Here is an 18,029-nt window from a genome sequence, read left to right on the forward strand (position 1 = left end):
AGCATTGTTAAATATTATATATCTGCCTTTTTGGAGGGAGACTCCAATCCCCCCTCCCCTCTGATCCCACCAGGGGGTCTTCTCTCTTCTTGGCCCCTTATCTTTTTGATTATATGATGAGACCAGAGTGCATGACTTCAAAAAAGCCTTTGACTTCAAAGGAGATACAAACAAACAGCCAGACCCCCCCCCCCCCCCCAATAAAATGCAATACACAAAAAACAAAGGATACACCATCTGAATGACCCCTCACCCATGTCTTATAAAACACAAATGTTTCCATAATCAGGCCTTGGGCCTGACAGGGGGGTCCTGCTCTGCCATTGGTCAGAATCAGTTCTGACCAATGGCAGGGGATAGGAGGTGATCGCAGCACTGCGACCTCACTCCTAGCCCTCAAGATGATCGGGGCTATCACTGACAGCTCCGATCATCGCTATTTTCCGGGTGATCGGGTCACCAGAGACCCGATCAGCCCGGAATAGCAGAAAATCGCATTTCTGAATTGACATGCGATTTTCTGCGATCGCCGACATGCGGGGGGGGGGGGGGGGTTGGGTTTGGTTGGTCTCAGGACCCCCCTGGGCGATGTGCCGGGATGCCAGCTGAATGATTTCAGCAGGCATTCCGGTCCGGTCCCCAACCGGCTAGCAGCGGGGACCGGAATTCCCCCGGGTGTATGCATACGCCCCACGTCCTTAAGGACTCGGGATGCAGGGCGTATGAATACACCCGGTGTCCTGAACAGGTTAAAAGAGCAGTGCGTGACAGACAGCCCAGGAATCTCAAAGAACTGGAAGACTTTCGTAAGGAAGAATGGGCAAAGATACCTCAAACAATAATTGAAAGACTCTTGGCTGGCTACAAAAAGCATTTACAAGCTGTGATACTTCCCAAAGGGGGCAGTACAAGATATTAACTCTGCAGGGTGCCCAAACTTTTGCAGATGCTATTTTTTTGCTTTCTGTTATTGTGAAAGTGTAAATGACAGAAATAAAATCTAACTTTTGCTGACATATTATAAGAATGTCTAATCTGTAATTTGATGCCTTTTGGAGCTTTTTCCATCTTTCCTTAGCTTCTTTATGCACATTAGTACAAATCTTTGCCTGGGGTCCCCAAACTTTTGATCCCCACTGTATACAGGTTCACAAACCTTTTTTGAGCGTTCTGAAAGAGATTTGTGCCAAGTCAGGTCAGTAAATTATTAATTTATTTGACAAATTTAATACCAGAAACTAGATTAAATTTATTTACATGAGAACTGGTTAATACATGAAAAAATTGGTCACAAAACAAAAGTCTTGGAGTGAAAACCGTGTCCAGGAGCGTTTTATGAGAACATGATCAATGCAAGCTCCCATGGTTTATTCCTGAACACAACAGGACACTTTATTATACAAAAAATACAAATATAGTTTAACACTGTAAACATTTTACAACAAACTATAATAAAAATAGTGTTTCCTGTGAATTCAACTTTAGTTTCTCTCAGAGAAATTATATTGCAGTTCTAAACAAAATATCCAATACAACAGAATGAGAAGACTAAGATGGCACTGTGTCACTGGAGGATGCCCGGACTTTCATTTTTCTCCTGGCCAAAGCTTCTTGTTTCTTCCTCTCAATCTCCTCCATCGAACATTTCTTACTTTTGTCTTCAGATACAAAGACTGGAGTAAAGAAAACACAAAGAAGACCTTCAGATTAGTAAAGCAATTGGCATTTTCTTCACTAAGATATTCACTAGTTCTATTTTTTGATACTCAAAACAAATTTTTCAGGCCTTTTTTATTCATAGGTCATCAATATCAGTGGGTCGGTCTTATTTCTTGCACCAACCCTCCCCCACCCCCAATCAGCTGACTAAGGGTGTTGCAGTGTTCATAAGAGGACTGTGACCTCTTCTCTTTTACCAAGACACAGCTCTTTACATTCGGCAGCACCTGTACCTAGTAATGTAGCTCATCCTAATAAAGTGAAGTGAATGGGAAAAGCTGTAAACTGTCAGCTACAAAATCAAGAAGCTACTGAAGCGCCAAGGCCCCATAAATAACTGATTGTTGGACCCCCCACCATTAGGGTAGGGATGGCCTAGGCTACAAATAGGCCATCAAACAAATGTCCAGTAAAACTTCTTTTAATACCCCACACATTACCATTATTCCAACATATGGGGCAGGATGGGCATTTATTATAACTGGCATTTCATATACCAGCCTTACCTTAAAGTCCACGTAGCATCAACTGCGCTGGATTTATGCAACACATGTGCAATGGTAAAACCCCGTAAGGCTTAATGGATCCGTCTCATATTAAAACAAAACTTATTATACACTAAACAATACACCTCTACAAGCAGACACACTGCATGCGCGGTGTACTCGCACACATCGCAGCCGCTCGCCCTGCTCAATGAGCTAGGCCGAGAGCAGCCGCGACGTGAGAGTATACTGCGCATGCGCTCAGCAACTCACACATCGCAGTGTGCCTGCTCGTAGCGGCGGATTGCCGCTCCGAGCAAGCACCTGTAAAGGCAGCATACACGGTCCTTCAGCGTCGGATTCGCAGCGTAATATGCGCTGGGGATCCACTCATGTGAATGTACCCTAAAGTACAGTTACACGTGTTAGTTCCTTAAAGGGGTACTCCGCCCCTAGACATCGCTGCCCGCCGTGATCTCCCTGCAGCGCCGTAGGCTCGTGACATCATGGCCACACCCCCTCAATGCAGGTTTATGGGACAAGCCGTGCCGGCACACATCACTAGTCATCCGTAACGGGGATAAGGGTATAAGATTTCTAGGGGCGGAGTACCCCTTTAACCCCTTAAGGACCTGGGCTTTTTCCGTTTTTTCATTTTCAATTTTTCCTCCTTAACTTTAAAAAATCATAACTCTTAAAAATTTTCACCTAAAATTATATATAATGGCTTAATTTTTGCATCACTAATTCTACTTTGTAATGACATTAGTCATTTTACCCAAAAATCTACGGTGAAACGGGAAAAAAAATCAATGTGCGACAAAATTGATGAAAAAACACTATTTTGTAAGTTTTGGGGTCTTCTGTTTTTACGCAGTACATTTTTTGTCAAAAATGATACCTTATCTTTATTCTGTAGGTCCATACGGTTAAAATGATACCCTACTTGTATAGGTTTGAATTTGTATCACTTCCTAAAAAAATCATGAATACATGCAGGAAAATGTATACGTTTAAAATGGTAATCTTTTGACCCCTATAACTTTTTTATTTTTCTGTGTTCAGGGCCCTTTGAGGACTCATTTTTTGTGCCGTCATCTGAAGTTTTTAGCGGTACCATTTTTGTTCTGATCAGACTTTTTGATCACTTTTTAGTGGTATAAAAAGTGATCAAAAATGCGCTATTTTGGACTTTGGAATTTTTTTGTGCGTACGCCATTGAACGGGCGGTTTAAAAAGCGGTATATTTTTTATAATTCGGAAATTTCCGCACGCGGCGATACCACATATGTTTATTTTTATTATTATTTACATAATGTTTTTTTTTATTTTTGGAAATGCCGGGTGATTCAAACTTTTATTAGGGGAAGGGATAATTGAAAGGGTTAATGATTTTTTTACACTTTTCTTATGCAACATTATAGCTCCCATAAGGGGCTATAACATTGCATGTACTGATCTTTTACACTGATTGATCCATCTCCATAGGAATGGATCAATCAGTGTTTTCGGCGATTGAATGCTCAAGCCTGGATCTCAGGCTTGAAGCATTCATTCGGCGATCGGACAGCACAGGAGAAGGTAAGAAGACCTCCTCCTGTGCTACAGCTGTTCGGGATGCCGCGATTATACCGCGGCGATCCCGAACAGCTCCCTGAGCTAGCCGGGCACTTTTACTTTCGTTTTTAGCCGCGCGGCTTAAGGGTTAATAGCGCGCGGCACAGCGATCAGTGCCACGCGCTATTAGAGGCAGGTCCCGGCTTCACTATGACGCCGGGCCCGCCACGATATAATGCGGGGTCACCGTGTGACCCCGCGTTATATCGCAGGACCGGGACTCATGACGTACGCATACGTCATGGGTCCTTAAGAGGTTAAAGGGGTACTCCGGTGGAAAACTTTTTTTTTGTATAATCAACTGGTGCCAAAAAGTTAAACAGATTTGTAAATTACTTCTATTAAAAAAATCTTAATCCTTCCAGTACTTATTAGCTGCTGAATACTACAGAGGAAATTCTTTTCTTTTTGGAACACAGTGCTCTCTGCTGACATCACGAGCACAGTGCTCTCTGCTGACATCTCTGTCCATTTTAGCAACTGTCCAGAGCAGCATATGTTTGCTATGGGGATTTTCTCCTACTCTGGACAGTTCTTAAAATGGACAGAAATGTCAGCAGAGAGCACTGTGCTCAGGATTCAGCAGAGAGCTCTGTGTTCCAAAAAGAAAATAATTTCCTCTGTAGTATTCAGCAGCTAATAAGTACTGGAAGGATTAGAAGTAATTTACAAATCTGATTAACTTTCTGCCACCAGTTGATTTAAAAAAAAAAAAAAAAGTTTCCCACCGGAGTACCCCTTTAATGAGGGCTATTAGATGCACCTTATATGCCCGTGAAACTGTTCTGCACCAAAGTCAAGGGCACACTAATGTGGCATCTGCTCCCTATTTAAGCAACCCCATTGCTTGAGTAGTGTATGCTAGAGATACCAAGGAACTGCAATATAAATTCAGAAACTGTCACACTCCAACATGTTTCACCACTAACACTGTGGCTTTCTCAAGGAGAACAAACTGAGAGCATGTTCTCCTTGAATGATGCCAGTTTGTTCTCTTTGAGAAAGCCGCAGTGTCAGTGGTGAAACATGTTGGAGTGTGACAGTTTCTGAATTTATATTGCAGTTCCTTTATCTCTGTAGTTTATAACATACACTACTCAAGCAGAGGTGGTTTCTTAAATAGGTGGTGGATGCCCCATTAGTGTGCCCATGACTGTGGTGCACATCAGTTTCTAGGGCATATAAGGTACTTTTAGTAGCTCTCTTTAAGGAACTAACATGTGTAACTCTACTTTTTGCTGGGGATCGCCCTTAGCAACGGTTTACAAGTGCAGGACCTCCGCCCCAGCAAAGGTGCACAACTGAACTTGGGGTTGAGTTTTCCTGCTATAACTACGTTCATGCAAATATAAGCCGTTATGTCTTTGCTTAGGGCTTATACTAATGCACCCTTTTAACTTTCTGGGTAGCATTAGGGTTTCACCTGTGAGGCCGGCTATAAATGAACCAACCAGGGTGAGGCTTGTAGCTTATCTACTCCCTCCCATTGTATGTGTGCTTAGATTCACACTGGAGGTGACTGAGGAGCAATCTGCAAGTCGGGCCAATGGCTACCGTAATTTGGTTCCTGGTTTTATTTATCTGGCCAGGTAGGTTAGTTGATAGGACCAGCACCATTTGAGAAACCTTGGGGTTTGTGTGCGGGCTCAAGTGTGTCCTTCATATAAGGATATACTGGCTCAATTTTACATCAGTTTTGAGGATTAGCTAATGTCATTGTTTACATTAACCACAGTTGGGAAACCACATTGTGATCCATAGGTGCAGGTCCTCTACTCCGACATAGGTGCACAACTGCACTTGGAGTTGAGCACCTTGTATCACCTTAGATCACATCAATGTAAGTGTAACTTTACTTTAGACTCTAAATACATGCTAATAGTCACCAATATATAAGTGAAATAAATTGAAAATGTAATCTGGCTATTAAGCAGCATGTGACTGAGCTGAATTCTAGAGGTTGTGTCACTAGCAGGACCATAAAACTGAGTGGTACATACAATCATTGAGACCATAGGGACTGTGCTTTAAATCCCCTTATCACTCACTCATCCTATATTATTGTTTAGTGTATAATAAAAGTGCTGTTTTAAAGGAAAACTGTCAGGCTGTTTACCCACACTAAACCCAATACCCTGGGTTATAGTGTGGGAGACCAGGAGTCCAACAAGGGGGTGACGTACATGAAAAGAGTACGTTATGATTTTTTTTATTATTTTATAATCCCCCCAGTTCACTGCCCCCATCAGGATAAACCACCCCCTGCCTTTATTTTTATATATTTTTTTATCTTGATATTGCTCTGTATTTTCTGCTCAGTCTCAGTGAGATTCACAGACTGTGAAGGGGCGTTCCCAAGCAGACATGACATCATCTGAAGTCATACAGGGGAGAACTCTCTCCCTACACATAGCCCAGAGCAGTTCAGTGTGAGATTAGCTATGATTGGCTAAGGCTGCACCCCCCCCATACACCCCTCCCCCCCAAGGAGTCCAAAGTCTGTGCAAGAGATGAGGACGAAATGTGCTCAGGACAAGTAGGGAAACTTAGTGGCAGCTTTTTTACACACAAATAAAACATAGAAAACTTAATTTTTTTCAAACAAAGTACATTAGAAAGATTTACCATAAGGAGTGCAATAGCAAAAATTAGTTTTAATGACAGTGCCAATTAAAATATGCCTAGTAGGTCCTGAGATATGTCCCCCAGAAGAGCCTCTACTGAATTCAGTGAATCGCGCACAGGGAGCTCCGCCCACTCAATTAAAATTTTCCTTCTCTGTGACTCCACTTCACCAGGAAGGAGGGGCTCCGCCCACTCAATTTACATATTCATTGTAGGGATCGACCGATTATCGGTTTGGCCAATATTATCGGCCGATATTCACAACTTTGGACGTTATCGGTATCGGCAATTACCTTGCCGATATGCAGATAATGCCCCGCACCACCGGGCCAGAGACCGCCGCCGCCCCATTGCCTCCCCCATCACTGGTTTTATAGTTACCTGTTCCCGGGGTCCACGCAACTTCTGGCTCTTGCGGCGTACCGGAATATCGGTATAAGTTATTAGCTATCAGCCTCAAAGTTCACAGATTATCGGTATCCGCCCTAAAAACTCAATATCGGTCGATCCCTAATTCATTGTAACTTAACTAGAATGTGGAGTTACAGACAATGAATATGAAAAATTGAGTGGGAGGAGCCCAATCCCCTGTGCGTGATTAACTGAATTCAGCAGATCTTCTGGGGGACATATCTCAGGACCTACTGGGCATATTAAAGTAAGTGACCCCTCGTTAGACTCCTGTTCCCCCACACTAAAACCGTGTGTACAAGGTTTAGTGTGGGTGAACAGGCTGACAGTTGTCCTTTAATTTGACATGATATGAGAAAGATCCATTATCCCTTACAGGGTTACTGGATTTATTGAAAGGCCTACATCTTTATAAATCTGCCTTATAAATCTATGCAAACTTAAAGATTATGTAGATTTCAGCTAAAGTGCAGTATATTTGGTGCACACTTGTGCCAAGCCTACTTGAAAAGGTTTGAAAAAGTCTCAAACTTGTGCATATTTGACATGCACTGGCTTGATAAATTCCTCCCTAGGTTTTTCTGTATAAAAAAAATTCTGTATACTTTTTTTTTCAACATGGAATTATGGAAGCATTTATCATATTTAAAGGGATATTTGTTCAAGAAAGATTTATTACCTAGGATAGGTGACAAATGATATATAGGTGGAGGGCCAACTGCTGGACAACCTTCTGAATATGGGCCACAGTAAATATTAGTGGCCCACCAGCTGTCACACAAATTGCCCCACTTGCATAAACATCAAAGACTCGTTCATGTCAATTTAACCTACCCTAAATAAACCCATCACTGTGTAAACTTACCCAGACCTCTAAAACCAGTCCTCCTTCCCAACATTGGCTTAGTAACCTGGGGGTTGGAACCCCACTGACCTACCAACCACTGTGTGCAAAACCATAAAAAGGTAAAATGCAGGGGTGTCCTTTGCATTACATGCTCAAAGGTGGGAACACAGGACTGCAAGATGTCCCTGAAGCTTTCAATCATACAGAAGTGCCCAATTTTCTGGGACTGTGCCCGGCTGTTTCTGGGACGAGTAGCCATGATCCATTAAAACACTGGTAAGTTACATAATAGCATGCATAATCAAAAACACAGGATAACTAAAAAGCAGAATATCAAAGTGTAACATCTTCACCCCATCTAACAACTTTTTCTTCCTCATACCTTTAGAAGACTGTATGGTGGACTCTGAAAGGTGTCTTTTTATTAAGGATTGCTGAGGTTTGCCTATGTTGCCAGAGTTATACTGCACGATAGTGTCCCTGCCATTCCTGCCGTCACCAAAACTCTGAGAATTAAGACCATTATAAGCGCTCTGGTTTCCAGTAACCGACTGTGCTACATGAACAGTTGTAACCTGGGATGGTTTTACCCTTGTAAAGGAATATTTAGAAGGTGCTAAAGTGTCTTTTGCACTGCATGAAGCATCCAGGGACTTTACTGGATTCTGTGTATGAGTGCTGGCAGGAATTATGTTTTTACACTCCATTCCCGAAGGCACAGAATTGGATCTGCTAAAAGTCTGGTTGAACTTCTGCAAAGAACTGTTCTGATAAGTATTTGAACAATTTCCACTAAATGAGGCAGGTGAAACCCCTCGAATATTTAGTTTATTTGAACCCAAAAAGGAACTCGCAGCAACATGGCTTGCATAATTGTTTTGCCGGCTTGTGTTGCCTGATTTTGCAAACATTTGACAAGTTGAACTTGGCAGCTGAGAAGTTTCCTTCTTCAGGTTTACATCATTGACTTCTTGAGCCTGAGTTAACTTTTCAACATCATCACAAACTTGATACAATAGATCGTCGTCATCCTCCTTCTCTTCCCAAAGGCTATCAGATTCACAAAACATATCAAGAACTTCATCAGAAAACTTAGGATCGTTCCATTCATCATGCAGGATGGAGTCTTTGGTAACCGTTGTCCCTCTGCTCTGTGGCGCAGTTTGGGCACTTGGTTTCTGTGAGGCTTTTGTCAAAGTGCTTTGTATTGCAGGCACCAAGTTATGGACATTATTTTTTGTATTCTGACCTCCTACATTTGTCTGAGGTTTTGAAGGCACCAGAGTTTGAGTACTAGCAAAGGTTTTGGCATTATTTGTGTCCCTTGAATTACCCTGAAATATATTAATACTAGTCCCTCCAGTGCTACATAGGTTATTTGTCTTAACTTCAGATGCACTAGTTACTTTCTTCGGCACAAACTTAAAATTATTAGTCTTACTAGAAGTAGAAGAAATAGCCAATGACTTAACCTCCCCTCCAGTAAGGAGTGCATTGGTTTTATTAGAAGCCATACTATTTTTAGGAGTAGTAATAAGTTCAGGATTTTGAGTAACCTGCATGATAAAAGAATCATCTTCAAGAAGATCATTGCCCCAGTCATCCTCAAAGTCATCTTGGTTGTTTGATACTGACTGGACAGGTTTCTTTTCTCTATCATTATTTTGCTCAGAACACTTTCTTACACCTTGAAATGTACTAGTGGGGAATTTGGAAGCCAAACTAGACTGCTCTGACTTTTTAAGGCTTTCTGGACATGGTTCCCTTCTATTGTACCCAGTCACTTCATTGACATTGCTCCTCACATTAACTGGAGCATCGTTCAAGCTACTTGTGGAAACATCTGATAAACCTTGGCTTAAATGTCCACTGTACTTCTGCGTTGATGAATCAAATAGGGCATTAAAAGCAGCTTCAGCTTCCTGATCAACAGACTTCTGACTGATCCTCTGTGGTGCAGATGTCTGACTAACAGATTTAAGAACATGGGCAATATCGTCTCCTTCAGGAATGTCTTCCAGGAAGGAATCATCTTCATTGTTTCCAGTGTTGCCTCCACTGAACATTTCATCGTCAGAATTGGCAGCCTGCTCCTCGCTCTGATCTTTTTGCTTCACCAGGTTATTGTCCAACAGCCTTGCCAATTTCATGAGTTCTTCCTCTGTCTGTAAAATCCTTGACCTACAGTAATAAAAACCAAAAAAGTAGGGTAAGTCATAAAATAGAAAATAAACATGCACATGTGATTGGTGGGTGACAGAGCACTGGCACCGTCCTAAAAATACCAAGACCTAGGTTTCCGATAACCTATAAAAGAATTGGCAGAAGAGAATAACCAAAAGGTTCCCACATTTGCATGGACACTCTTTATTCTTCTCTACTGCAACAACCTAAAAGAGTGCTTTATTCTGTGAAAAATCTATGTGAAAAATGGTTGTTGGGGGGCATAGACCTTTTTTTAAAATAAGCAAGAAATGCACTGTGTTGCGGATGTTATCCGGACATGCTGAGAATTTTAGTTTTGCAACATCTAGAGGGCCACAGATTGTAGACCACTGATATAGACAATAAATCATTGTAAATAAAATAAAATATCTAAATATATAAACAAAATTAAAAAAAACAACAGTTACTTCCCACCAAGCAATGTACCTGGGCATTTTAGTTCTAGTTCGGGTTACTACGGGGGTACACGGTATAGCATTCTCTCCAATCCAAAAACCAAGATATGCAGCATCAGAGCTTGAAGGCTTTTCATTCTAGAAAAAAAAAATATATAATTATATATATATATGCATAAAACTAGGAATATTTGCAAAACTACCTGAAAACAACCACCTGAAAGTTTCCACACACTCCCTCCCTTTGCTTGTCCATACAATATGGAATTGAGGAGTTGTCCAGAATCACTGAAATATAATTGTCAGAAGAAAGCAGCCATGTTTTCCTTATCTTGGACAATCCCTTGTGATTGCAAAGTGTTCCTTTTTTTCCCCTAGTGGCCAAATCTGCTTAAAAAACTGCAATGAAAAAATTGTATGATATTAGGGAAGCCCTATTTAGGACTTCCGGTCTGTAATCCCTGTGTGGGTGTCATCGATCTCTTGTTCCTTGTTAATACCACAATGTAAAAGTCCTAAAACAATAACTATTAGCTATATTTTTGAACTAGCTGTATAAATGGGTCAGTCAGAAACTGCAGACACAGATGTAGTGGAGTCCTGCATTGTTTTACAAACACAACAAGAATCTGCAGATGCAGATAAGAACCCAAGTTGTAGCCATAGACAGAATTACAGCATCAAAATGTACTGAAATCTGCTAATATAACTAATATAGGGAGTCACATCTAATAATAATAATACACTGGACTTTTATAGTTCCCATAAAAACAGATGTGGAGATTTTAGTGCTTTAATGATAAATTCTAACAAAAGATAAAATACATGCTAAAATAACAAAAAAGAAAAAAAGGTAGCCAAGCACCACGATTGGTGGGGAACCGCAGTCAGACCCTCAATCACCTGTCCTGAAGAAAGTGTGCCTTATGGGAAAAACCTTTAGAAGGGGTTTCCCAATGAAAGACAACGTATCCCCTATCCACAGGAACCCCCCTGCGATCTATGGAACGAGATCCTGTCCATTCATTTTTATAGGAGTGTTGAAGAGAACCGAGTACAGCACTCGAGCATCTCAGTCGCTCCCATACAGATGAATGGAGAACATCGCGGCTGCAGCATACGCTCCTCTCGGAGAGCCGGGGCCCATTCCGGAAATTGCAGATCGACTCAGCAGTCGGCCCCCACCAGCAGTCAGACACTTATCCCCTCCCTTTGGATAGGGGATAAGTTGCCTTTTCCCAGACATCCCCTAAAAGATAAAAAGAATGAACAGTTACCTTCGGAGCAATTCTATTAACAATATCTGAGATATCAACTGTATATTTGTTTGCAGCCAGTCTCTTCTTTCCATTTTCTACAAAAATAAATATATATATATATTCAATTTATTTTATTCTTATGTCCTTAACGGATGTACATAAATATACAAGCCTTGATAATATCTACTACAACCAGACCAATGCATTTTCAGATCTCTGTTATATAACCTCTTATCCACCACAATCAATATTGAAGAAGAAAACAAGTGTCCTCTTGGGGTTATTCCAATTTCAAAACTTCAGTATCCACATGCAGTGCCTCAGGTGGTACTAAGCTGTGTGTGTGTTTCCAGTGCCACTATACAGTGATGTATGCAGCATCAGTAGTGTGCGACACCGCTCTGTTTATCATATCTCAAGCTTTATCAGTTCACAGTCCATTAGATCTATAGAGGTGCACTTCACTAGGGCTGGGCAATATGACCAAATATGTGCATCACAGTATTTGTGTAACTTATGGCGGTTCCACGGTATATAACTGTATTCCCCCCCCCAAAATTGATTATCAGCCCAGGGCAGCACTGTCCCCATTGGGGTAAATACTCACATATCACCCGCAAGCACTGCCCTCCTCGTCCTCCTGTTTGTTGCGGGCCGCCGGCGCTGACACTCTATACTGTACGCTGTATCGCTATGCCCGGGCTGCAAAAGATAAACAAAATAAACTTTAACTCATCTTCTCCTGTCGGTCCGGACCTGCTTCCTGGGGACGGGAACGACGGACAGCTGTCAGCCTATGACCAGCCGCAGCGATGTTCCGGCTCGGCCAGCAGGCTTCTTACATGACAGTGCGCTCAACCTATCATCGGCCGAGACGGAACATCGCTGCGGCCGGTGATAGGCTGACAGCTGTCCGACGTTCCCGTCCCCAGGAAGCAGGACCGGACCGACGGGGAAGGTGAGTTAAAGTTTATTTTGTTTATCTTTTGCAGCCCGGGCATAGGGATACAGCGCACAGTATAGAGTGTCAGCGCCGGCGGCCCGCAACAAACAGGAGGACGAGGAGGGCAGCGTTTGCGGGTGATATGTGAGTATTTACCCCAATGGGAACAGCGCAGCCCTGGGCTGATAATTAATTGGGGGGGGCAGAACAGCGCTCGCGGGTCACATATGATTAGTTCCCCGATGTGGGGACAGCGCAGCGCTGGGCTGATAATTCATTCATTACCGAGGGGGAGGGGCCAAACCGGTATTGCGGTATGGGAAAAATTCATATCGTGCAGCACAAAAATTTCAGTATTCGGTATGAACCGATATACCGCCCAGCCCTACACTCCACTGATCATTTTACAGCAGCATAGGAAGAATGCTCAAACGGTAGGGGGTATGAGCCAGAGATTATTTATTCAACTCAACAGCAATGCAGAGAGTTGTCCAGACACAACAGTGCATGAGCAAACAAAGCCTACTCCTTATAGCAGTGTTTCCCAACCAGGGTGCCTCCATCTGTTGCAAAACTACAACTCCCAGCATGACCGGACAGCCAGAGGCTATCCGGGCATGCTGGGAGTTGTAGTTTTGCAACAGATGGAGGCACCCTGGTTGGGAAACACTGCCTTATAGGAATGTGCACAAACTGCAGGACAAATGTGGTGACAACATCCAAAGGAAATGTAACAGAAAGAGGACCATCACCTTTCCTGCCATGATTGTAGGTATTACATGTATTCTCCATAAAATTCTAAAGCAGCTTATATTGGAACTCTAGGAAAAGCATTTCTCAGCTATTCCTACTGAATATGTATGAATAAACTGATAACTGGGAAGCATTGACATATTTAGCCTTTGGGAAGACAAAAAATTTAATCTTGTCCAAAAGAGATTACCTATGATGCCGGGCTGTTTCTGAAAATTCTCATAGACAACTATACATTGTCCCCGTATGTAATGGGACAATGCCGCAGTACAGTGTGCAGCTGCTACTAAGAGTACACTGTTTTGTTGGTTCTATTTATGGTGTTAAAGGGGTACTCCAGCCCGAAGACACCTTATCCCCTATCCAAAGGACAGGGGATAAGATGTCTGATCGCGGGGGTCCTGCCGCTGGGGACCCCCGTAATGTTGCATGCCGAGTCGTGATGTCGCGATACTCCGACCCTGTAGTTGTGACCCAGCAGACTCGGAGGCTGCAGCGCTGCGTAAGCTCCCACAAGTGGGTACTGCATGCAACATTGCGGGGGTCCCCAGCGGCAGGACCCCTGCGATCAGACATCTTATCCCCTATCCTATGGATAGGGGATGAGATGTCTTAGGGCCAGTGTACCCCTTTAACCACAATGCAGATGTGAACAGGGCTTTACATTTGCTTTTACCTAATTTAAAGGTCGTTGGTGAATGAGGGTCCCAGAAAATTTCCTGCTGCTGATCCCCATCATTTGATGGAGAATTTAAGGTTAATGTCCATGGCTGGTATCTGGAGAATTGCTTTGGAGTCTTCTTACTCTGACATGGTTCTGTATGTAAAAAAAAAAAAGAAAAACAATTAATCTAAAATGATAGCTTATGGGTGACAGCACTTAACAGCCTGTCAACACATACATCTGAATTGTTATAGAAGGATTGAAATGGTCATAAACATCACAAATGTAATGCTATGGACACAATACCTAAGTATTTAGCAGCAAATTTTTAAGCATCACTGTCATTTTTAACATGTCAACAGTTTACATTGCAGCGGGTCTCAGTCTCAAGACCCACTGTGATAATCAGTAATAGCTGAGAAAGTGTGCGGCAGTGCTCTCTACTCACCGGCTGTTAATCAAATCTGATTATATCACTGCATTAGTCTATTAGAGTCGGATCAGACAACTGAGAGTGAAGCTTACTGCTGCGCACTTCAGCCGGCTATTATTCACGAACACAGCAAGTCTCAGGAGTTAGACCCTTGATCTAAACTTTTGCCATGTCTGGGCAACATGTCAAAAGTTTGTAAATAACAATGATGTTTTAAACCTTTCTGGGGCACACCTATATCTATCCTAAATAAATTAAAGACAGACTAGATGGAGTCTAGTCTTAAAGGTCGTCTTAAAGGGGTTATCTACCATAAGGCGATTTTAATACTTACCTGCCAGAACTGGGTATTTCCTGTTGGATTTTGTTCTCTAAACTACACATCCCACAGTTCCATGCTTGAAAGTTCAGGTCACTTTCTTTCCTCCCACACATCAGCCACCCCACCCATTGAAACACAGTGGGGGATATTTATCAGAGGATTTAGACTGTTTTTTCCTGTCTTAATTTGTCGCACAGAAAGTCGCAGTCTAAATATGTGCCACTTTTTTGCGACTTTTGCTCTAGAGGATTTTTAGAACATGATGCATTCTAGTCTATTTTAGACGGAAATGCATTGGAAAATGCATTGGTGCTGAATTTATCAAAAGTGACAAGTCGCATCGGCTGAAAGTACGCCGAAATGTCAGACCATGTTGGAGCAGGTTTAAATACAGTCTAAAGCATAGATCTCAAAGTCTGTGCGCAGAATTGCTCAAGAGCCGTGCGCCTTTTGATAAATTTGGCGCACAATAATCCAGCCTAACCCTCTGTAGTTTGGTCTATATTAATGCGGGACATAGACAGCTTTGATAAATATCCCCCAGTGTTTTCTAATCAGGGGGCCTACAGCTGTTGCAAAATTGAAGCAGGACAGGCTCCCTCTGATCACCTGACTAGTGATGTCAGGTCTCAACGCGCTGCAACCTGGGAAATCCCGAGACCTGAGTTATTTTGTATGCTGTTACAAATAAATATTGGGGGGATAATGACAGAAGAATTGTGAGAAAACCGTCACACACAGGTACAGACACTATATTATGAACTACACTAACTTTACAGCCCCTGTAGCATAGTCAAATAAAAACAATCCTGGAATACCCCCTTTAATTTGCAGTCTGTGTTCTTATATGCAGGGCACCATGTTGATCATATAAGGAGGTATTATATAAGAAGTACATCTATCTGCAGAATACAAGCTTCAGTCTGAATCCCATTCACTGACTTCATGAGCGTTTCCCAACCACTGTGCCTTCAGCTTTTGCAAAACTACAACTCAAAGCACGCTTGGACATAAAAACGGCCGTCCATGCATGCTTGGAGTTTTGCAACAGCTGAAGGCACCATGGTTGGAACTTTTAGGCCACATTCACAGCACGGAGAGTAAATTTTTAAAGGGGTATTCCGGCGGGGGAAAAAGAAATTCTAATCAACTGGTGCCAGAAAGTTAAACAGATTTGTAAATTACTTCTATTTAAACATCTTAACCCTTCCAGTACTTATCAGCTGCTGTATACTACAGAAAAATGTGTGAAGTTCCTTCCAGTCTGACACCAGTGCTCTCTGCTGACACCTCTGTCCGTGTCAGGAACTGTCCAGTGCAGGAGAGGCTTTCTATGGGAATTTGATTCTAATCTGGACAGTTCCTGACATGGACAGAGGTGTCAGCAGAGAGCCCTGTTGTCAGAACTTCACAATTTTCTCTGTAGTATACAGCAGCTGATAAGTACTGGAAGTATTAAGATTTTTTTTTTAATAGAAGTAATTTACTAATCTGTTTAACTTTCTGCCACCAGTTAATTTAAAAACATTTGTTATCCCCTTGTTCACACCGGAGTTCTCCTTTAAGATTTCAATGGAAGTTCTGCTGCTCAGTTCCATAAGTAATTGGTTTCATGCACACTCTCTGTAGTGTGTACAGGGCCTAAAAGTGATCTGATCCCCCCCCCCCCCCAAGGAGAGTCTTGGATTAGACTCTGAACTAGTGTTTCCCAACCAGGGTGTAATCTGCCATAATTAACCATCAACTGATTTAGTCTCATAGGGTAATGTTCACACTAAAAAAATGAGTTAGGAAATTCCCCACTGATTTTTTTCAGCCATTCAAAATGATCAGGAATTGAAGCTACCGTTTACGGCAATTTAGCACGGAAATAAACAATGACAATCCTCCGGCAGATTCGACCAGAAAATTTAACATGTTCATCCTTCCACCTGAATCCAATCACTTGTTGAAACTTCCTGCGTGTGAACTAGGCAGCAGAACTCCCATTGAAAATAATAGGAGGCTGCTGCAAGGTGGAAACCGCACGGAATTTGACTTTCCGTAGTGCTAATGGGGCCTAAAAGTGATCTGATCCCCCGGAGAAGTCTGGGATGAGACTCTGAACCAGTGTGCCTCCAGCTGTTGCAAAACTACAACTCCGAGCATGCCTGGACAGCCAACGGCTGTCCAGGCATTCTCGAATTTGTAGTTTTGCAATAGCTGGATGCACAGAGTTGTCGTTTTACAACAGCTGGATGCACAGAGTTGTAGTTTTACAACAGCTGGAGGCACAGAGTTGTCGTTTTGCAACAGCTGGAGGCACAGAGTTGTTGATTTGCAACAGCTGGAGGCACAGAGCTGTAGATTTGCAACAGCTGGAGGCACACTGGTGGAGAAAGCTTCTCCGATATGTTCTGATTTGAAATCAGGACCTACAGATTTGTTGGCGGCCACAGCTGAGGTCACCGGCTTTACAAGAGTCCTGAATGGGACTGTTAAAGAGCCATACAGCATGTAATAGATCTCTATGCAAATAGGCTGTGTTCACGCTGTGCGTTTTTTATTTTGTGTGTTTTCTGTTTTGATTAGTGTCCTCCACATGTGTCTCAGTGAGATCTACAATCAAAACAAAAAAATACGTTAAAAATGCAATAAAACACCCACAGTGTGAACACTGACATCCTAGGGCAGTGTTTTCAACCAGGATTCCTACAGATGTTGCAAAACTACCACTCCCTACATGCCTGGATAGCCTTTAGCAGTCCGGGCATGCTGGGAGTTGTAGTTTTGCAACACCTGGAGGCATCCTGGTTGGGAAACATTGTCCTGGAGGCAGAGGAATCCGGGGAGCTGGGACATAACTGCTGAGGCTTATGAGAACTACATGTTGGGAGTTATGATTCTGAACACGTGACAAGGATGAAGCCGCCCCGTACACACACAGCGGTACTAAGCAGCGATTTACCCTCTTCTCTCTCACTTCCGGGGGGCACAGAGGGGGCGGACAGGCTGGAGCGGGCAGCCCCGGTCCTCGTAGTGCGGGACAGCTTCTTGCTGGTCTTTTTAGGGGTCTCCCTGTCATGTTCTCCGGCTCGTTCTTTGGGGACTTTCTTTTCTGCGCCGTCCCCGTCTTCACAGATGTGGCGGGACCTGTCCGCGGGCTGCCTCCTCCGGCCCGCCATGTTTTCCCCGGGACTTGTCCGTTAATTCACAGAAACGGTACAACCGAGGCCTACTACTACGGCGCCGCCATCTTGCCTGGTACGGAGCGCTGATTGGCGGACGGAGAGACAGGAGATGGATCTGATTGGACAGCGCGGTCATGTGACTCCAGCGCTGCGTCATGCA

The 18,029-nt window shown here is 43.0% G+C and overlaps 1 protein-coding gene across 1 annotated transcript; it reads right to left on the minus strand.

Moving 5' to 3' along the window:
- Positions 1-1,177: 1,177 nt before the first annotated feature.
- ETAA1 (ETAA1 activator of ATR kinase) lies at positions 1,178-18,002 on the minus strand. The gene is made up of 6 exons (XM_056567923.1): positions 17,647-18,002; positions 13,957-14,097; positions 11,603-11,679; positions 10,357-10,463; positions 8,087-9,885; positions 1,178-1,673 (listed from the first exon to the last, which is right to left on the minus strand). Exons 1-6 carry the CDS (start codon positions 17,861-17,863, stop codon positions 1,549-1,551), a joined length of 2,466 nt encoding a protein of 821 aa, XP_056423898.1. The 5' UTR covers positions 17,864-18,002; the 3' UTR covers positions 1,178-1,548.
- Between the last annotated feature and the right edge of the window lie 27 nt (positions 18,003-18,029).

This window comes from Hyla sarda, chromosome 3 (genome assembly GCF_029499605.1).
Source record: "Hyla sarda isolate aHylSar1 chromosome 3, aHylSar1.hap1, whole genome shotgun sequence".
Classification (NCBI taxonomy): Eukaryota; Metazoa; Chordata; class Amphibia; order Anura; family Hylidae; genus Hyla; species Hyla sarda.